Consider the following 22906-nt stretch of genomic DNA (forward strand, 5'->3'; position numbering starts at 1 on the left):
AAGTGTCCCACAAGGTACAAAGAGCAAGTCAAATAAGTTCATGGCCTTGTTGTTTTAACTGAAAAACAGATCCTTTCTCAAGTGACAGTTTTCTGTCAGACTGCAGCAGGGTTTTTTTTCATTAAATGTTTTCATATAATGCCTTCATTACAGTTGTATTCATTTCTAGCAGTTGGCAGAGTAGTGTGCCTGTCATGTAAAACTGCATTATCATTGTCTTTTCTCAGGTGTCAGAACAGGAGATGGATCACATTATTGCTCGATCCACACACAAGGACAAAATGAGCAAAAACAGAGGTCACTCCCAAGGTCTGATATCTTTACCTACATTTACATTTGAACTTCCTCATCTTTTATTTACTCCTGCACTTTCACACAATAATTTTACAGATTAACTTTGAAATTTTACAGATGTCCATGTTACAAGACAAGCACCATAGTTCAATCAAGTGTTAAAGCAACGCTGTGGCTCAAATGCCCAAGTAAAAGGTGTTTTGTGATCTGGGTATCTGATCTCATTTGGGTTTAATTGCCACGGTTGTAATCTGTAGGTCTGTCCTGTAAAGGCCCCTACCCAACAATGAAGGACAGGCAAGGGGATGGCTCCCCTGCTCTCAGCTGGACCATGAAGAGATTCCTTGAGCCTGCCAGTAGAGTAAGAATTCTTTCAAGTATTATTACTTAGTCCGTAAAGACACATGGGAAGGTTCTGTTTCATTAGTCTTAACTTGTACATTAGTATTAAATACTAAAAGCTTGCAACTTTATGTTGTGATATGTGTAGTTAGCCTGTTTTTAAATTTAAATAAAATGTTTCTCACACTTTGCGTATCCTTTAGGTTGAAGGACTTCCTTCATAACCAATTATTAACATTTTTTTTAAATTTAACTTCTGCATTTTTTTAACATCCATTTTAAAATCCATTGGACAGCAATGTTCTTCTTACCTGCCTTGCAATGTTGTGATTCTTGTTGTCTCACCACCAAAAGTTGATCAGTGACAAAGAGTAAAACCAAGGGCCATTATGATAGACATGAATTATGACCATATTTCCTGCTTAGCTGGATATTTTAAATTCAGCAATTAACATTCATTGGCTGTTTTGTGTGTTCATAATCCATTCTCACAAATCTCTAGCAGGGTTCCCTAAGCTCAGAGACAGAGCTATCTCAGTACTTCTCCCAGGACGTGTCTAGCCGCTCGCCCCTGTCGGAATCCGTGCTGAAGGACTCAAACAGTGATGAGGCCCTCCACCAGCCGAGCTGCGGGACCTCCATGGGTGACAACTCATCGCAGCCACATGGTAAAATTCCACTCATTTAAAGACCATGGGCAGGGATTAAACCTAGCTGTAGAGTATAGTGACTTTGAAACCAGATTAACTGAAATGGCATTCTTGGATATGGATTTAGCCAGTCTGGAAAAGGACGGTTTTTAGGCATAACCCCATGTGGTTTTTTCCATGTCATGTGATGGAATTTGTTGCATGGTGGCCATGGCTCATTGCAGCTGTCACATTTTGAGAATACAGTCATTTCTGACAATGACAGAATTATGAGGCAGACTTGGCTTTTACATAACCTGTCCGTGGATGTATGCGGAATATTGTTTTAGAGTGACGACCAATGAATTCATTTTGTTAACATTTTAAATGTTTTCACCATGTTTCCTTTTTGAATTAACCACTAACCTGCATCTTATTCTCAGCAGTCTGCCCCTCTCTAACAGAAAAGGGGAGTGGCCCTGTCTACAACGCATCACAAGATAAGACCCCTGTCCTTCTTGATCACCATGTGGATGCAGTTCGTCAGCCCATTGATGTCTCAAGCCCCACCTCCATGCGGAGCCCACTTCATCATCCAATGACATGCTTTGAGGAAGAGCTCAGTGATGATGAGTGCTCCAACAGCACTGGAAACCCTGGGCTCCTCCACAGACCAAGGAAATCTGACTCTATTAACTCAAAAACTGATTCACTGTTAGATGGATGTGGTGAAGATGGGGGGGATTTTCAGAGGTGTGGAAGCAATGATGTGACAACACCACACTATGGTGGTTTCTCACAGTGTGAGGAAGTTATGACAAGTAAGTCTGAGTCATCTGGCTCTGAGTCACCCTTCATGCCTATCCGCAGCCTCTTTGACCACAAAGTAAGGGTGGGTTCTGGGTCCAATAATTTGACCATCAATAATGTGAATTATACAAATAAAGATGATGGACAGTTGGAGTCAAAGCACTCACCCAAGCTTGAGCATAAAGCAGTGACGCGGGTCAAAAGTATGATGAGTATTGAAGCACCAAATCTGGCCCAGCAGCAAAAGTCCAAAGTTGATGAGTCCTCTCCAGGCTTGGCCCTGTCACAGTCCCAATTCCATGACACACAGTGTGAAAGAAACCCCAGGACTGCTGGTGAGTCGATACCCCATCAGCACTGTAAGAGGGGAGACAGTGAACTTGTAGGTGTTTGCACCATTGACACTGTGACCCTGTGGAGAAGTGAGGATGAGTCATTTGGGCTTGACCTGGAGATAATGTCATCTCCTCTGAAAGTTATCATCACTGGATTAAAGCCTGGAGGTGCAGCGGAGAGGGTATGTCTGACTGATCAATATCACTGACTGGATGCTTCAGACCTTATGCCAATAATTGAAACTATAAAAAACAACATTTAGCATTTAGTACTACTTGTATTTTAAGGATTGGTAATGCTGTTGCTCACTGAAAAGCTAATTTTAATCTCTTTCGTTTAATCGTGCCTCCAGGAATCTACAGGCAAGCTATGTCCTGGTGATGAGATTGTAAAAATTGAGGAAAAACTGGTGTGCTCCTCTAGCTACCAGGAAATCTGGGAGCTCATGCTCAACCTCCCTTTGACGCTGTCCTTGGAAGTTAAGCGACCAATTTCAGGTAAGATTTTGATTTAGAATCACTTTACTCCGGAGTTATAGCTCATCCAGCACCAGTGTGGATGCTACTGCTGTGCATTTACCTTAGGACTCCACATGTGATATTTTAATTAGAACTGAGATGTGGTCCTTTGTGTAGTCAGTTTAGTGCTTTCCAACTAGTGTTGCCTAAGGGTCCGGGCTAGGCCTTGGACATTGAGACAGCCTCCTCATTGCTTACACTGATTTTAATGATACCACTGCACTGGTGTAGCAGGGGTCCAGATTTAAACCAAAAACACAGAGATGTCAGTCTGACTTAAAGCTATTATATTCTTTGAAATTCCCGACATCCCAATCGCAATCATCGGGAAGTAGCACCCTGGAATAACCAAGTTGGCTAATGGCATAAGGATCTACATCTGCAACAACTTGCTGGCTTTTTCTCTCAGCTTTCGTAGCATAGCATGTCATAGCTGGTCAAGGAAAATGTATAACCAGTTGTCAGTGTTTATTGGTAATGAGTCACACATATTGCAATGCCTTTCATAAAATGGCATATTACATGTTGTAGTTGCTTTTTCTTACCATATGGAGCGCTGACTCGTCTTGATTTTGTTTTAGTTTAGCATCAACAGGTCAGCTTTCCTCCTCAGCTTACACAGGAAAGCAGAAGCCATGTTTCCATCAACATATTTGAATGTGCATCTTGAAGTGTTGCATGAGAAAAGGTTGAAGGAAATGACAAAATTTGTTTTTTGGCTTTTATGAAAATGAGTTAATGTGTGTAATGGGAGATGGAAACACCTTTTCCCAGTAAATTCTGACATTGCGAGCATTTAACTCTCGTGACCTATCAGCTGTTCCACTCTGAGAGAAGAAGAACTTCTGTTGAGCAGTCTTTAGCAGAAGATATCTACTCAGTATGCCTTTCAATAGAGCCCCATGTCTTTCCCTTTTATGCCCACAAAGATGTAGGGTCCAGCCTCCCTCACTCACCCCAAAGCAACCTGCAAGCATCTGCCTTTCTATCCATGGTGACTATCTTACTCAGTATATTTTAGGTTTAGTCACCAGTACTAGATTTACCTTGTAGTTTAACTCCCTGTATGTATTGTATGTTTCAGTTTAATAATTAAAATGTATATTGTATTAGAGTAGTATGCTTTTGCAAAGCATAGACATTGCTGTGGATTGCTGTTTCTTGGTCACCCAAAGAGAGGAGTTTTATTCCCATGTCACTATTTCAGGATCTTCAGATGGAGGTGTTTTTCTTAGCTTTCAACTTCTACCCATCAAATACAAAATTTGGGATTGCTGGTGAAAGGTGGTATTTAATTGAATACGGATCCAATTACATATTTATATGGCAAAAGAAAAATAATAATATGTCACTCCACTGACTGTTCCACATTGAAGACCTGTTACTCCTGTGAACTTGTTAATTTTAAATCTTTGTGTCTCCCCATCTTAATTTGTACAAGAGACAGCAATAAAAGAACAACTCAGGTGACATCTTGGAGCAACCACAGCAATGTTTCTGGTTAAGCCTTGTAATATAACATCTGAACAAATATGTGTACCTACATTTTCTAAACTAATGGCTTAATCTCACATATCTGATGCAACATATAGTTTGCAGCTATTGTGTTCTACAATATACCTGCATGTAAGGGTTCATTACATGCCATTCAATTTTATGATCTGATAGTTAATTGACATGTCAGTTATATTTAGTCCTAGCTTTGGAAACATCACATTGGTAGGGAAACAATACCTGTAATGCCAAAACTTGCATTTAAATTGCAGTATTTCTACCTGTTATTTGAATTGTGCAGTTTGTCATTGCTCTGGGGTAAGAATATTTATTTGTTTAGAATTGAAAGATTGCAGTCAGCCCTCTTTCTGATCCTTCTGTCGCTTCAGTCAAGGAGATTTTAAGTGTACAAGTATACAAAATAACTATAGAGTTCTATAGAACTACTATATTTGGAGATTCTTAATGTGATGCAATTGCATGCAGGTTGTAGAATATTTTAGGTAGTAAAAGGATTTTTCAGTGGTATGTGTCAGTGCTATGGTCTCCATGGGCCTTCTAAATGTGGATTCGACTGACCAGATCGGTACTGCATGAGTGACACACCATGACCCTGGACATTCCTCTTGTATTATTCTGTTCTATGGCATGGCATGTATATACCCTAACTTCACTGTGCTGCAAGATAAAATTGTATTTTTAGTTTTTATGTCAAGTAATTAGCTTAGCGATTATCTGTTTGTCTTATTCAGTCCTAACTAAACTGTTTACTTTTCATTTTTGGTCCCAGCTGTAGATCGACTGTCTATTTTGACAGTTTCCACCAGACTGAGCCCAGCCAAATCTGTTCAGGAGACATCTGATGGACAAGTGAAAAATACTAATTCAGGGAATTCCAGCCATTCAACCCAAACAGAGAATGACTTTCAAATACCCATCACCAATATAGATGACATTTTATCAGGAGAGAGCCTCTGCAGTGATACAGTGACACACAACAAAACGCTGTACAAAACATCCTCAGTTGAGCCCATATCCTGCAGTTCAAGCCAACATACAGTAACCCTTTTTAAAAAAGGTAGCATTCAGGTACCAATACAGTCCAATCCCCTGGACTGTTCCATCTCGGATCAAGGTACCATCCTCCCTGTGAAGACAGCACATGTAATCCAACAAAAGGAGAACAGCTCTGCTGTTTTCAATGGATCAAGTCCGGAAAGTTCTGATGCCCGTTCTACATGTATGTACACCTTAGGAGATGACAGTGATTCAAATAGCGACTCCACCACTGACAACAGTGTAATGGCCAATAAGATGGCTGGCAGTGGTAGTCTTCATGAGCCCTCCTCAGATGAGGAGGAAGTGGAGTTTTGTTCCTGTGATGCCAGGCAACATGATGCTGGTGGACATACTCATTTAAGACAGTCACCAAATGGGTCTTCACATTTTCAGCATGCCAATAGTCAAAATTTAAACCTGGATCAGACGTTTGATGTGTTGAAGGTCTTCTGTGATGTCACACAGTCAAACAAAGAAAACTCTGTTACAACACCCCAATTCTCACAGCTTTCTCGGTTATTAGGGACCTCTGCAGAGCAACCGTGCCAGTCTTCCAGCTGTACACTACCTGTGTTTCCTATACAGTCCCACATTAATAGTGCCATTGGATCCTGTGACAAAGTTAAAGCATGTGTGGCATCCAATCCTAGAAGACTAAGCATTTATAGCAGCCCCTCTCCACCAGATACCCACAGTGCCACTCGGGGTCCGATTGCAAATTTGCATGCAGATGCCTCACTGACCTCAGATTTATCAAAGCATTTGAATACACAAATATCTCATTCATCAGTGGAATCAATGATAAACAAAGAAAAAGTGTTCGATTGCAGAACTCATCCCCATGCTAGCTCCTTGCTTAACGAGATGTCTGGCCTTAAACTCCTTGATAATTCAGACTGTCCTGTGTGGAGTAATAATTTCAAACTTCAGGTTGAAACTCAAAGCAAAACAATCACTAGTGCTCCTAAACTGAAGGGCCTAAGTATTAAGAGTAAGAATAAACCACAGAGGGAACCTCCTCAAACACCTACCAAGAGTGATGGTCCAGTTGCTTCAAATATCAATGCTTCCTTGAACCAGTCAACAAAATTACCACCAACAGCAACCATACCATGCTTTTTAAAGACCAGTAACGAGTATGATATGAACAGACCTCTTGCCTTGCCCAAAGTAAGTGACAGAAAGCAAGTTACAGCTGAGCATGAGCCTTCCGGTGGCACATTACAAACAGTACAACTGGACAAGGAGAAGGACATGCCTTTATGCTCCACAACAGCCAAGTCACAGGGTCGATCACACCCACCCGAAACACAGAGAACATTTATAGAAGTTCAAATGTCTTGCTTATCTGGTTCATCATCACCAGTTATGGTGGAGAATGAAACATTTCATTCAAAAGCCTATACACCAACTCAAAGAGGCACAGAAGCAAGATTAACCCCAATGCTTTCTCCTGCCAGCTCTACAGGAGAAAAAACAAATGGCATGGTAAGTAACACAGTATTTAGTTCACTGTGTTCTACCAAAGAAACTCATTCAACCACAAGTAATGGCTTGAAACCCAGTATTGCGGAGAAAAGAGAGGCCCTTAAGTCCAGCAAGTCCAGACTGTACATAAAGACAATGGAAAGGGGAAGCTTCTCCACAGATGCAGCCTTGTCTGCAAACTACAATCCCTTCTCTGTCCAGCATAAGATAAAGTCATTTGAAAACCTGGCTCACTTTGAGAAGCCTGTGGCTAAAAGCAGTGACATTCAGTCTTATGCTCTGGCATATAGAGCCTCACTTAACCAAAGAATTGCTGGCTATATGGGCTTGGTTAATTCTATTGACTGCCAGGCATGGCAAAGGAGTTTTAGTTCTTATGTAGACAATCTAATCCCGACCACACCCTGCCCACCTCTTCTTGGTAAATCTCCATCTAGCATTGCACTGATAAACCTTGAGCCTCCACATTCAAGCAGTAACACAACCCCCCCGACTGAGGACAATCCAGAGGCTGAAGTTCAAACAGCCTCAGATGGGATTACACCACAAAGCTCTCAGGTACAGCGGAGGAAACACAGCAAACTTGCCAACAACAAGTTGTGTCAGTTCAGGGCTCTCAGTATGCCTGAATTGGAAAAACTATGCACAAAGGATGTTACCAGAGGACATGATGCAGCTGTAGATAAAGCAACGCATGACATCCATCCCTCTAGATTTAAGAAAGCCAAAGACACTGAGAGCTTTCCACCTTTTGCAACCCTGACAAAAGTGGATTTGAACAGAACGAGCCAAGGCAATCTTCAATCTACTGAAGTGACTCCTCAAGGAAGCCTAGAGACCCATGGACAACAGTCTGGGTGGTCCATCAGGTAGGGAGTTCAATTAAAACCTTATAATTTTTAATCTGAGAATTACTTCAGATAATAATAATAATCTTTTGGTTTTACAAGACATATCATGAGAACATGAGAAAAAAGTCATCATGAGAGTGAAGGCATGAAATTTTCAGAAAAAATCCTTATTTTTTTAGGACTGAAAAGGACTAAAAAAGACCCTTTTGCCCAAAGTGACTTACAAATGAGGTACAATATAAGCCACTGTAGTTAAAGTTATATCTCACCATTTACTCTGCCATTATAGTGATGAACAAGCTATGAAGGAATTACTCATCTACTTGCACAAACTTGCACTTTATAGCCAATTTGCTTTTAACTCATTTATGTTTAGATAAATGTGTATGTATTTTATTTTTCTTTAAACATTATGTCTATATTTCTGCTACATGTACATTTTTGTTCGATGTGTACCTGTGTGAGCCACAAATTCTCAGTTTTCAGTTCAAAATCAGTTCTCATTTTGGCACACAAATTGACAGAATGACCTTTCTTAGTACTGTACCTGTAAATCACTTGTTCAGCCAAACGCAAAACAGTTTGGTTATTAAATATGAGCGATTTCTGACTTTTGTTTTTCTCTTCACCCTTCCTCCCATTTTTTAGAAGGTAGAGGTCAGTTGGAAAACAATGAGATCATGCACTTCCATGCACCAGTCGGAGTTTAAAAACATGAGAACTTAGTCCATTTCAGTCCAGTCCTGATTTACTTAGTTTTAAATGTTACACTCTGAGAATCATTTTTCATTGTAAGGGTAGTCTTGTTTGAAATGGTAATCATGGGAAAAATGCAGTAAATGTCTTTAATGTAACTCACTTTGTCTACAGTTTAAAGGAGCTGGCTACGTCTCCAGAGAGTCAGTGTAAACTACAAACACTGCTGTCGTCCCCGACCTTTAAATCATATGCGCTGACCCTACTTCAGGAAGCCAGGGCCATGTCAGAGGTAATACTGCTGCCATACTGCTGATACATACATATGCAAGACCTATTTCATGTGTAATTTAGTAGCTAACATATTCCATAGACTATATTGTTTCAGTCCTACTTTTTGTCTGAATTTTTCACATTCACTCCCAACAGGTTAACAATGATACACATCTTGTTGTCCTATGTAAAGAAGACGGCTCAGGACTTGGTTTTAGTATTGCTGGTGGAGTAGACCTTGAACAGAAGGCAATAACTGTAAGTACAGAGTGTAGAGGCTCAATAACTCACTGTTCAAATACAGTGCTGTACATTGTTCAGAGTTGAATGATGATGTGTGTTGCCAGCTGTGTTTAATTTTCTTGATACTACCACTGGGGGGTAATGAAATTGAAAATTGAAAAAAATATGAAATCCTACACGGACAGTAGGGCCTTAATTCATTACTCACAGCGTTTTCTTAGAAAATGTTGTACAGCAGATAAATCAAATTGTCACAATAGGTATTTAAGAAATTTTCATTTGAACTATATCTACAGTTTACTATGACTGCTTTTAAGCACTTTCCGCTAACATCATTAAAATGTAAATGCTGTTTGGGCTTATATGTCACTTTGGTTGTAAAAAGAACTTAAAACTAACTACTACTATGTCCAATGACTACTTCAAGTTTTCAAAGCTTCAGGTTTTGTTGCAGTAGTCCAACTCCATCAGTGAGTTATTACATCTTAAACATAGAGTGTGTGTGAAAACAGTCTGAAAGTTATATAAAAGTCAAACTTAACAGGTGACATGTGATGAACACTCCTTCCACTACTTTGCATCTTAGAAATTGAATGAATTACAGGGAATCATACGACTGGCCAATTTCAAACAGATATGATGCTGTCCATTTCAAATTATTTATAATATGATGTTCCCTTACTTTGTACAAAATACACTGGGCTCCACACTGGGCATGACTGCCATGTGTTATGGCCGCAACACAGCCAGCGGAGCTGATCACAGCCATTTTAGACAATGCTTGTGGTTCCACCAGGTGCGCTGTGGTGCTTTTCAATGGCATCCCAGAAGTACCTCAGGCAGGAAGACAGACATAGTAACAGCATTGTGAATCATGAAAATTTTCAAAATAAAACACCCTGATATACTGTCCACTCTGGATCATAGTACAAGATACAAGAAGAAAAAGAAACAATTTAACTCTATAATCTACTTACCCATAGTAGACACACAAATATGTGCAATATGGGAAATGACTAAATCAGCAAAATCTGAGCAAGTCAACAAAACTAAATATCTAGGAAGCCAGGCCTAACACAGCTGCAGCCAGCATTTCCCAGATGAATGAAATCTCCTCAGTAAAGTGTCTTTGCACTCTGCCTTGCATTTCTTGGTCAGGTCCTTCATAAAAGCAAGTTGAATTAAATCGGCTTTCCAGGGTTGTGGCATGCTTCTTTGGTGCTCAGTGAACACATTTTCAAAGTAGAAAAAGAATTCTCATCACCTTTTACTGTAAACTTCAAATCCGGTGATGCATGAGCCCTTAGCTGTCGACAAGCAAAACAGTGTGCAGCATTAAGCCAGGGTCTGTTCTGAGGTAGCTGCTGGTGGCAACAATGACAACCCATTACTGACCTCTACAGTTCTGCTCGGGGTAGCCAATTCCTGTAGTGTGGCTGCACCTGCCTAGTGACCTAGTCATTAGGTCAGCTTTTCTGCCTGGTAAACCACTTTCTCATGTCCTTTTTTACAGAGAAATACAATTGCTAATACTTCAATCAAGCTAGTCAGACTCTGGCTGAAGTGAAGCATCATACTGACTGAAAAGAAAATAGCAACACTTTCAAGAGGTTGTTACACACAATTCAAAACCAGTCTATTGGCTCGCCAGCAGAGGGTGTACTTAGACCATATTTGGATAGAGCACATATATCTCCAATGAAAACAGTAATAATAACAATAATCGAAACCATATATACACACCCAATGTTAAGGTATTGAAACAGGATGACCAATCCGGCCACTTCCCTAAGGTATAAAAGAGAATGTAAACACAAGGCTGGCCATGTTTTAACAGTTCTTGCCAATATCTCTGGACGGTGGGTGTTAAGAGTGTAACATGTACCTTTGTGTCCAGGTTCATCGAGTCTTCACCAAAGGTGCAGCTAGCCTTGAGGGCACAATCCAGAGAGGTGACAGCATTTTATCCATAAATGGCACAAGTCTGGAGGGTAAAACCCATGGAGAGGCTGTCTCATGCCTTCGTCAAGCCAGGCTGTTCAATCAAGCCTTGGTAGTTATTCAGAGAGACAAGGACAGTGAACTGAGTGTCTCAGACAGACATGATTCAGCCAGCCAGCCAAAGAGGATGTGTTCAGTGGGGAAGAAGTCTTTGGATGCTGGAGCAGGTAAGACCTATACATCTATGACAATATAGACAAACCTGCCAGTCTTCATGAGTGAAGCAGTTGTACCCCCACAGAAACAGAACTTCCTCCATGGTTTCCATGTTACGTTTAATCTTATTAACCTTTACCTTACCTGTCTTTCTTTGTCTTTGTTTAACCTTTACATTAACCTTTTCAGTTCGCTGCCTGAAATCAATCAGTGTTTTTTTTTACGATGATGGTATTATATTTCAGTATTACAGTATTACCTCTTTTCGCTTTAGCAGTCTATCAATATAGGGGATCATATCTTGAGGAAGAAAACAATTCTTAAAAAAATGGATGTGTTGATTAGCTCCAAATAGGAATGAAAATTAGGTGTGGGCCTACATTTGTTTTTCAAGGAGTTGGTGTTATAGCAGGGAAAGTAGTAGTTATGTATCACAGTAATGACAGTATTGCAAAATCCATGTCATGGCAGAATGTGACACCGGTGACGTTGATGAAACGGTTATACCACCCACCCCTACTTCTCACCTATGAAACTAATCTCCAAACACTCTGATCTACTTGTCCTATCAGTCAACTGTTCCAGCTGCTGTAGTCCATGCCACTGTTTCAGATACAAGCATTAAATAGACTGCCCATTATAAACAGTTCTTATTGTTGCAGCATTAGTAGTACGCAAAAACTTCTCATAAACTGCTGATGTTAATCTTTCACCTCTGTAATTGTGGGTGTTGAATATTTTTCAGGGATGGATGTGGCTCCATATGGTGCTGAAGCAGTGGAGCTTCATAAATCCTCTTCTGGCCTCGGCTTCAGTCTGGAGGGGGGAATGTCTTCAAGCCAGGGAGACAGGCCTCTCATTGTTAAACGCATCTTAAAAGGTGACCTTTTTTCTGTACGTCTCTCAAAATCTGTATGTTAAGGCTTTATATTAATTTGAAACCTAATTCAATATCCAGTGTGTCGGTTTTAGTGGCATCTATTGGCATCAATATTGAATAATAATGTTTTAATTTGTGTATAATCACCTGAAACAAAGACTTGTGTTTTCGTTAGCTGAGAATGAGCCCATCATTCCTACATAGAGTTAGAGAAGGTCTCAACAGCTTTTATTAGGCAAAAAGAAACAAAGTATATTATAAAAGTATAGCAGTCAATGTACCAAAGTGCATGTCTATCAAGTACATTTACATCAGCAGCAAAAGACACACAAGGCACGCAGCAGGGAGGCTAACCCGAACCCTAACCTGAACCGCAGTGAACTGGATTAATTTATGTTTAAGAACATAGCTTCGAGGACAGCTGCCATGTCTCAATCTTATTAACTTTATTTATTTCTTGTTTTATTTTATTTGTTTGTTTTTTTTGTTGTTGATTTTTCACATCATTTGCACCACTCAGCCAACCCGATCATACAATATGATAGAGAACAACTTTTGCATATCACGTTATTTCACACCATGATTAGTGAATAATAAATGATATGGTGGTGTGAAATGATGTGATCATCACACAAATGTCAAAATTTACAGGTTCTAAATTTGGAGTTGATATCGATCCATCCTTGAGCTTCAGTTTCAAAGCGAATCCTGCTATGTTCTGGCCCTCAAAGCGGTCCGGAGTAAAAAATGATTACTGGACACAATACAGCCTAAGAGTTTCCAGTTGTGGGGACATATCCATCAATTAATCCACTGGCTCTTCACTTCAACCATCCTTTCCTTCAGTAAATTGTCACTTTTAAAGTGTAATCCAGGCAGGAATTTTTCCTCTGATTCTTCAATAAGGATTGCCTATTTAGAGGGATCTCCTCAGCCCAGTTAAGAATGGCTGCTAATGCCTCTGAGTCAGTAAGTTGAACTTTAGAATCATTACCTGCCACACGAACCTCTATTTGAGTCTTTAACCAAAATAAATCTCCCAGATGTGAAATAAAGTTTTAGATTTCTGCGGTAATCTCTGGTTTATCAACTCAGAAAAGACTGTGTCTGCTACATTGACAGATGTTTTTTCAGTAGCTGCATTCACAAACTCTCCCTACTTGTTCTTGGGCTGCTGCTTTGCTTTGATAACCAACACACGAAAGTATGGAGGCTCATGAGGGACTAAATAAAAGTTATATTGTAAACCTGAAAATGAAAATATTATTCCATAATAGCATTATAATTGTTAGATTATGTATGTTATTTGAGTGAAAATGAAAATGAAAATTCAATAATCCAATTTGCCTTTTTTTTTTTTTTTTTTTTTTGCAAAAGCAGCTGTATAGCTGTAGCATTTGAATTACATATACTTTATTCTCAGACTTGCCAAATTACTTGCTTTGTGCCGCTGCTGCTAGGCATATCTTTGATATGAATTAATTTAAATAATTTTTCAGACTAATGAAGAACAAGTACAGCAACAAAACCCACAACTGTGAACTTTGTATATATTAATGTTTAGGTTTTACTATTGGCTCTAACATGTCTGAAATCCAGCCAAATGGTAACAAACACACTAATAAATCATAAAATTACTGTCTTCATCCTACTCTGAGTCTTTGATGCTTGTCTGACTTTCTCAGGGACCTGTAGCATAATGACTTCACACATTACACATGCGTCTTGGTCTTTCTTGGGTAAGATGAAAATTGTTTTGTTGATTGCATTTCCATCTAGCAAAAGCCTTCGAAGAAGCAGTTTATAGACATCAAGGTAGGCTGTTAGGCTAAGTTATAGACTTAATAATTCCTTAATGGGCTTCCATAAGAGAGGCCTCACCTGAACCGCAGTGAACTGGATTAATTTATGTCTAAAAACATAGCTTCGAGAAGAGCTGCCATGTCTCAATGTTATCAACTTTATTTATTTCTTGTTTTATTTTGTTTGTTTTTTTGTTGTTTCATTTGCACCACTCAGCCAACCCTATCATACAATATGATAGAGAACAAATTTTGCATATCACGTCATTTCACACCATGATTAGTGAATAATAATTGATATCCATGGTTTGAATTATCTGGTGCTGCACGAGCATTGCTTTTATTATGGATAGGGATTTTAACAACAACAACCTGAGGAAAGTCACGCCATAATATCACCAACACATCAGTTGCACAGTTTTTACACTCCTTCTGGGAAGAAAATAAGGTCCTCCCTCGCCCCCACTTTGGCAAATCAGATCACATCTCAGTTGTACTTTTGCCTGCGTCTAGACAGAAACTTAAGCAAAACACATCTGTGACGTGCAATATTTAGCAGTCGTTTGACCAATCAGACACTACACTACTACTCTCCATTATTTTAGCACAGAGTGGTATGTAATCTGGACAACAACATTGACACATACACAAACACAGTCATTGGCTACATCAGCAAATGCATCAGGGACATTCTACCAAGGACTACTGTTCCAGTATTTTCCAATCAAGAGCCCTGGGATGTCTGTCTAGGCACAGACTAATGCATACAACTAAACTGCATTGTGATTTCAGTAAATTAGAGTGTGTAACTTTAAGTAAGGCTGCAATTTGCTGTACTCCTCTACAACAGGAGGTGCTGCAGAATTGTCTGGCCTTATTGAAGTTGGCGATGAGGTCCTGTCTGTCAACGGCTGTTCTCTGGAGGGCCTCATGCACCATGATGCCTGGAACATCATCAAATCCACCAACAAAGGCCCCATCCGCCTCCTCATCCGCAAGCCCAGTACCTTACTGTAATGAACAATTCAATAGAAACTTTCTGATAAGGGCCAGTGTGAAACAGCCCTCCAAAACAGGGTATGGAGAAGCAGCAGAAATGAAAACAAGCATTTTCTTACATTTTTTTTCATAGACCTTATTTGAAATTTGTGTTTTGTCTTGTTATATGTCTTTGTACTTATAAATAGGTCAAATTGGGTGGACGACAAAGTATTGTAATGTACGATGCTGAATTGAATGATTTAATTCAGATGGGAAGTGCAGTTTTTTCCAATAGATTTACTTTGGAACAGTAAAGAATCCAATGAGATTGTCACTTGTTCCTTTTTAAAAAAAAATAAAGTCAGTATGTCAAATGATCTATGACTGGTCGTGGTGAGCATTCATAATAATTTGTGAGATGACAACCGTTAATAACCACAAATTTGCAAAAACGTAGTTCTATGAAGTGTTAGGCTCAACATTTGTGTACTCTAAGCTTCAGAAATATAACTGTTCTACAAACTGTTCTAAGACCTCACCAACATTTCAAACAGTTTATTCTATATTTGTCTTCTCTGGTGTTACCACATATTCACAATTTCTTTATTGGCACACTCAGTTTCTAGTTACTGTCCTAGGGCCCAAGTCGGGTCTGGTAGGGTCCTGTTGTATTGCTTTAGATCTCTGGTCTATCTGATAATATTGCATTTCTAATACCTGAATAGATCCAAGCAGACTCTCTATCAGCTTAGTCAAACACATTTTGGATCAGGGCTGATATCTATTAAGTAGCTCAGGGAAAACGTTTGGTCTAAAATGTGCTAAAATTCGAAGAATGGCATTACTTTGCTCTCATTCTTATGAATGGAATTATAATCAATCATAAAAATATATATTATATAATATACACTATATTATTACAATTGACAATTACAATTACCAAGTTTCATTTGTAGGTCAGCTCCTGTGTTTTGACTTCAGGAAAAAAATAACCCTCATTTCACACTCTGGATTCACTAGCATCATCACCAAAAAAAAGCACCCATGGACTTACTTGTAAACTTACTTGCAGCATCATTAGGCAAAGCTTCGTAGTCCTACTTTTTATATTAAATATGTAAGAATAATTTGTTTAATTTGTTTCATGGTTATCATACTATGCAGATTGCATTCACATCCTGGGCTCCAGAGGCTTAAGATCAGACTTTTAATATGCAGGATTTGTAGGTTACTGTGTCTATACAAACATTGTTTGGCACTGTGTCCACCATTTCCAAAGCTTCCTTTTGGATGTGTGTGAGACCTGCTTGCAACCTTGTTATAAAGACCAGACCTCACTTGTGCGACTGGGGCTGCACACCAACTTCCCAATGGTTGCAGTCCAGAAACATCACAAACACAGCAAAGTACGAAGAAAATATGAGAAATACAGGGAGATGGTTGGGTCTGTGCAGATAAATACACCACCCACACTCCTTATGGGTCATAAGTGATGATTGAGAGAAATTACTTTTGTATGAGTCTAGTCCATTCATTGTTTATGGTGTCATGGTTTTGGGTGTCACTTTTGTTATTTCCTGTTTTATATTGACAAACTTTCCCTCATGTATTATCTTTTGCTTTACTTCCTGTGTTTTCCCGCCTTTGTGACTAATGATAGTTGTTTTGGGGATTTGGGGTTTTTTTGGCTGTTTTTGAAAAATAAATCATTTGAACTGCACCAATTCCACATTACTGGTCTGCATTTGGGTCCTTGCCCCCGTATTCCTTGTTTCCTCATATGCACAAGCATGACAATGCAAACTGGCGAGCCATGGACCCAGCAGACACTTAATATGATGAACTATATGAGCTATGTTTTGATCAACTCTGCATCAAGGATATTTGGAGGAAGGCTTTTTGTAGCCAATTCAAAGAGGCAGCTCTGGCTAATTTACTCCATACCTGTGTGGTTCTCAGACTGCCTTAATGCCCCAGGTTCACAGCTACAAACTCAAGCCTCAGCCCCAGGTACCCTGTCTGCAGCATTGAGCCTGCTGAGAAGCAAAAAGCCAGCTGGCATCCAGTCTGTTGCCTTCTGCAAGCTAGCTCCCAGCTGGGACTAAGGTCAATTACATTTGGGTTTGTGAGCCCAGTCCTGTCCTGGAGCCAACGTCATGCATTTCACCTCACCGTTGCCCAGTACTATGGAGGTCTCACTGTCGAGTGCCTAGGAGGTACCACTGCGCAGATGGGTCGGCCAACGGCACGTCAGTTCCTGGTTTCCATTCTGTGGTGCAGCTGACAAGAGCTCCTTGTCCCTAGTCGGCAGTTCGAGGGACATCTGCTCCTAGATCGCCATCGGCGACTTGGCTGACAAGTGTTTCTGGTTCCCTGTCCGCGATTCACAGGCAGACACCTCAGGCAGAACCAGGCTCTGGGTGGGCAGCCATCTGCTTCGACAGGTTGGGTGAAAGAGAGAGGGACAGAGAAAAAGAGAGAGGGAGGCAGGGAGAGAGAGAGGGGGGTCGGGCGATGGACAGAAATGCAATCACAGTAGCATTAAGAGCTCTAATTGATTTGTAACTGTATGAAGTACTTATGGCATAGTATATACATATGTGATATATTTATGTATGTGATGTATTTACATATTAATAGTGGGCTGTATACAAACATAATAGTACATTATTGATCAAATAATAATGGTAGTATAGCTAATAGTAATAGAAGTTGCAGTGGATGTCAGGGCAGGAGGTGTATAATCCAGGTTCAACCACTCTCCATGCGGACCTGCAAGACGAGAAAGTACAAAGACTCCGGGGAAGAAGCCAAGTCAGTAACATGCCTTGGTAGGACAGGAATGCATATAGATGGAGAGGGAGAGAAGAACAGAGTTTTGTGTGTCATTGGAAGTCCCCTGACAGTCTAATCCTATGGTAGCATAGCTAAGGGCTGGTCCAAGGCAAGCCTGAGCCAGCCCTAAATGCAAGCTTTATCAAAATGGAAAGTTTTAAGCCTGCTCTTAAATGTAGAGAGGGTGTCTGCCTCCCGGACAATGACTGGAAGATGGTTCCACAAGAGAGGAGCTTGATAACTAAAGGTTCTGGCTCCCATTCTGGTTTTAGAGACTTTAGGAGCCACCAGGAATCCTGCATTCTGGGATCAGAGTGTGGGGTAATAGGGTACTATGAGCTCTTTAAGATTAAGACTTACCATTTAAAGCCTTACCATTTAAGGCTTTGTAGGTAAGGAGAAGGAGTTTAAATTCTGGATTTTACAGGGAGCCAGTGCAGAATGGCTAATAACGGAGAAATATTATTTGTGTAATTTGTGTATGATAAATTACACATCAGTGCTAAAGCACTCTGAATATGGACCCACGGCTACATTAAACAATGCTGGAGTTGAACACTCAACTGATGTTGGTACGAAGGACCTGCAATCAGCATCTGCAATCTTCTATGCAGTGGCCTGCTGGGGCTGTGGAAGCTCGGAGACGGACAGAAAGAGACTGAAAAGACTGGTCAGGAGAGCTAGTTCTGTCCTGGTCTGCCCTCTGGACACCATTGAGAACATAGGCAAGAAGACATCAATCATTGACAACCCTTCTCACCCCCTGCATGACACAGTGGGGGCCCCCAGCAGCTCCTTCAGCAACAGACTGCTCCATCCACTCTGTCAGAAGGAACGCCACCGCAGTTCCTTCATACCAACAGCCCTCAGGTTCAACTGCACTGTAGCACTGTGTTAATATACATACTGTTTTTTCTTTGCACTACTGTAAAACCAGATCCAGACGTGCCACCCCCGAGTCCTGCTGCTGATCAGTGGGGACTTCAATCAATCAATCTCTCCGCCCCTCTCTCCCAACATTCACACAGTATGTTAAGTTTCATACGAGGGACAATACAAAACTGGACCTGCTGTATGTGAATGTGAAAGACGCTTACACCTCCGCCCCCCTCCCCCACCTTGGGCAGTCTGATCACAACCTTGTTTATCTGCTCCACCAATACACACCCAGGGTACGAAAGGAACCTGCACAAAAGAGGACTGTGAAAGTGTGGACTGAGGAGGCTAATGAGAGACTCAGGGACTGTTTCCAGACCACAGACTGGAGCATGCTCTGCAGCTGTTATGGAGAGGACATTGACAGCCTCACGCACTGCATCACGGACTACATAAACTTCTCTGTCGACAGCACTGTGCCAACTCGGAGGGTACAGTGCTTTTCCAACAACCACCCCTGGGTCACCTCTGAGCTCAAAGCCCTCCTAAACCAGAAGAAAAGGGCTTTTAACTCAGGGGACAGAGAGGAGCAGAAGAGAGTCCAGCGCGAGCCCCTGTGGAGGATAAGGCGGGCAAAGAAGGATTATGGGAAGAAGCTGGAGGAGAAGCTGGCCCAGAACAACGCGGGACGTGTGGAGAGGACTGAAGAACATCTCTGGATTTGGACAGAGTGCCAGAGGGACAGCTGATGGAGACCAGCGCTGGGTGGATGAATTAAGCTGCTAATTCAACAGATTTGATTCTCCCCTGACCCCCCTGCCCTCCTTCCTGCTCCCCCCTCTTCACATGTCTCCAGCCCAGCGGGCACTTCCCCCCTCCCCAGACCACCTTCACCTGACCCCTGCTCCCCCACACTGTTCCCTACACCCGCCCCCCTCCACCTCCCTCTCCATCACATCGGACCAGGTGAGGAGAGAGCTGACGCGACTGAAGCAGAGGAAATCTGCAGGACCAGCCCCAGGCTGCTGAGGACCTGTGCAGACCAGGTCCTCTGTCACCTCTTTAACCTGAGCCTCAGCCTGGAGAAGGTCCCTGTCCTGTGGAAGACCTCCTGTTTGATCCTGGTTCCTAAAACAACACATGCCAAGGAACCGGCCCACTACAGACCTGTCACCCTGACCTCCCACCTCATGAAGACCATGGAGAGGCTCCTCCTCAGCCACCTCCACTCCACTGCTGAGCTCCACCCTGGACCTGCAATTTGCCTACAGGCCCAACATCAGGGTAGAGGACGCCGTCATCTAGTACGTGCGAATGTGCAGCTGTGAGTCAGTGGTGGTCTGCAGCACGGGAACACCCCAGGGCACCGTCCTCTCACCTTTCCTCTTCATCATCTACACCTCAGACTTCACCTACAACACAGACAGTTGCCATCCTCAGAAGTTCTCTGATGACTCTGCCATAGTGGGCTGTGTGTCAGAGGGGAACCCTCCCCACCTTGTACGAGAGGGGCCAGAGTTGCCTCCACCTCCTGAGGAGACTGAGGTCCTTCTGTGTGTGCAGACCCCTGATCAGGACTTTTTATGACTCTGTGGTAGCCTCTGCTATCCTCTATGCTGTCATCTGATGGGCCCCGGGCAGCACAGAGCGGGACAGGAAGAGACTAAACAAGCTGGTCAGGAGGGCCAGCTCTGTCCTAGGCTGCCCACTGGACTCTGTGGAGGAGGTGGGTGAGAGGAGGCTGTTGGCCAAGCTCACAGCCATCATGAACAACAGCTCTCATCCACTGCACCGGACTGTAGAGGAGCTGAGCAGCTCTTTCAGTGCCGCAGGTCATTTATTCCCACTGCTGTCAGACTGTACTGTGTTCTGAAGAGCTTTTGTAAAAGTAAATTTCTCCTATGTCAGATGAATAAAGTCTATCCATCTATCTAAAACTTCATTCCGCGAAAATCATTCTACCTCATACATGCTATAACCTGTGCAAAATTACATTCTTTTTTCCTTCAATACTACACTATGCATATATTTTTTTTCACTGTGACACATATGCATATATTTATATTTATCTAATATTTTCTAATATTGTACTTAATTTATCCTTAACCATGTGCAATTTTTGTTTCAATCCCTGTGCATTTTTTTTTAATTATTTCTCAAGTACTTTCCATTGGCAATATTTTTTCTATAGTCCTTTGTATAAAATGTACATATAGACTGTCAACTTCACATTTGGTATTTAGTATTTCTTTGTTTTTTTTTTTTTGTTGTTTTTTTCCATTGCCTTTGCTGTTTGCTATTTTTGTTAATGCTGCCTGTAACACCCCAGCTTGGGACTCATAAAGTTGATCTTATCTTATCTCTTATCTTATCTTCTACAACCAAGCCCAGTTCCCCTTGACACACCCCTCCTTGGACAACCACGACCTGCATGACTAAGAATCCTCACAGACAGACTGTATAATCATAATGGGATTCATCAATTTTAGGTGCAGGGGTTTGTGATACAAAAGACCCTTTCAAACAAGTGTGCAGGTGATATATTAAATATAAAAGTAAATGGTCAGAAGATATTATACACCAAAGCTTTCTATATTCCACTTCTTGAAACTGATTTATTTGCGTAAATGTGTTTTTTTTCTTTTACTGCATACAAAAACATAGGGCTCCCTGGATGTTAGTTCAGGTTAAGGATTTTATCTTAATGATTGCTTTGCGATGAAATTGCTTTAGGAAGGGATCCTTTCACAGCCAATAGGAACAGGAGTTGTGTAATCAATGTAACGTACATATGGGCACATGAGTGTTGTTTTAAGACAGACTTGAGTAATGAGTAATGAGAGTAATGAACCTATCCTTGCTCTTAACCGTACTATGGTTAAGATAGCATGGTAGATAGTGCCTATGCTAGAGACTCTCCAACCTGTTTTTTTTTTTTTCTGAAATGCAATGGACTGCCATTACAGCAGTTCAGTCCACAGAGACATATGAGATCATGACAGGTTCAGGGAAGTAGATCTGCAAATGAAAAAGCTGTGCAGCCCCTCACCATTCAAGCTCATGACACCAAGACCTGCAGGAGTCTTTTTAAGCAGGTTAACAGCTTATTTTCTGATGTTTAATGAATTTTATAAAGTAATCTGATATACTCAGTGATTTCATCATACGATTTATAACTAACGCTAGTAACACTAATGTTCTACCTCTGTCTCTTTGTGTCTCTTTCAGCCTAGAAAATGAATAATGGGAAATTTATGAAAACCTCACTCTTTTGGTGTCCTTAATTTTCCCATAGGAGGCTTCTAACTATATTTTTTATTATTTATTGATAATAAATAAGAAGTAGTCAAAATGGTTACAATGAATGGCAAAGTATAAGAAATGACCACAAGATGTCAGTATTAGCACACATACAGGTGGGAAACCACTAACTTGAAACTATCAAGTGCAGTCGGTGTGTTGCTGTTCCTGCACTTGTACTATGGCTCCCACACTGTTCAGTCTAAATAAGGAGAGGATTATTTATCTGCCTTCTTCTGTCTTTGAATGGTTCATGTTTACACATCTTTACCTTCACATTGCAACCTTTCACTACATAAAATAGACTTGCACAGTGTCACTTTTTCTCATAATTTACTGAGAAAGGTTTTTCTTTTTTATCAGGTCATGACAGACATTGATAAGAACTAATGACATAGACAGTAAAAGTCACTGCTTAGACATGTCTGGATTGCATGATTTACAATGTGTCGTGCGTGTAACAGTTAAAAAGACAATTGACCCAAACTGAGGCCATAAGTTTTTAAACTAAATAACAAGAAATTTGCTTCAAACATGCAAATATCACATTTCTACAGTTTAAAGATCCACGCTGACCACTTTCACAGTATTGGATAAGGACTGTGAAGGCGGATGTGTGACAGCCTGTGTTTGTGGTCCATGAAACAGGACCTCAGTGTAAACCTGCTCTGACAGCTGGGTCCATATACTGACTTAATGAATATTTTAATATTTCTAAACTAAACAAATTGGCTAAGAATTTATGACTAGAAAAAATTGCAATTTTTTAGCTGTGTTAAAATCATTCACGTTTCCTGTCAATGTGAGGAGAACCCTATGACTGGCAAGTGTCATTTTTTCAGGAAGTGCAACAGTCTTGTTTTAAATGTTGGTGACTATGCAGTTCAGTAAATAACAGCTACTGTATATTGTCAAGATTAATGAATTCAGGCAATAGAGGGAGGACTCAAATGCTATCTCTCTCTGTCTCTCTCTCTCTCTATCACACACACACACACACACACACACACACACACACACACACACACACACACACACACAC

At 40.9% G+C, this 22906-nt stretch overlaps 1 protein-coding gene across 3 annotated transcripts in view; it reads left to right on the top strand.

Annotated features, from left to right (window-relative positions):
• Positions 1 to 16526, top strand: part of pdzd2 (PDZ domain containing 2) — a 57799-nt gene extending 41273 nt beyond the window's left edge. Inside the window, exons 16-26 of one of the 3 annotated variants that reach the window (XM_041937960.1) lie at positions 228 to 309; positions 552 to 655; positions 1139 to 1304; positions 1709 to 2592; positions 2764 to 2908; positions 5214 to 7839; positions 8692 to 8809; positions 8947 to 9048; positions 10931 to 11201; positions 11936 to 12070; positions 14723 to 16526. In XM_041937960.1, the coding sequence (XP_041793894.1) occupies positions 228 to 309; positions 552 to 655; positions 1139 to 1304; positions 1709 to 2592; positions 2764 to 2908; positions 5214 to 7839; positions 8692 to 8809; positions 8947 to 9048; positions 10931 to 11201; positions 11936 to 12070; positions 14723 to 14889 (4800 nt within the window). In that variant the 3' untranslated portion in view covers positions 14890 to 16526. The remainder of the gene's footprint in view (positions 1 to 227; positions 310 to 551; positions 656 to 1138; positions 1305 to 1708; positions 2593 to 2763; positions 2909 to 5213; positions 7840 to 8691; positions 8810 to 8946; positions 9049 to 10930; positions 11202 to 11935; positions 12071 to 14722) is intronic. The other 2 variants (XM_041937962.1, XM_041937963.1) reach the window with 2 other exon arrangements.
• Positions 16527 to 22906: the final 6380 nt, after the last annotated feature.

This window comes from Chelmon rostratus, chromosome 5 (assembly GCF_017976325.1).
Source record: "Chelmon rostratus isolate fCheRos1 chromosome 5, fCheRos1.pri, whole genome shotgun sequence".
Classification (NCBI taxonomy): Eukaryota; Metazoa; Chordata; class Actinopteri; order Chaetodontiformes; family Chaetodontidae; genus Chelmon; species Chelmon rostratus.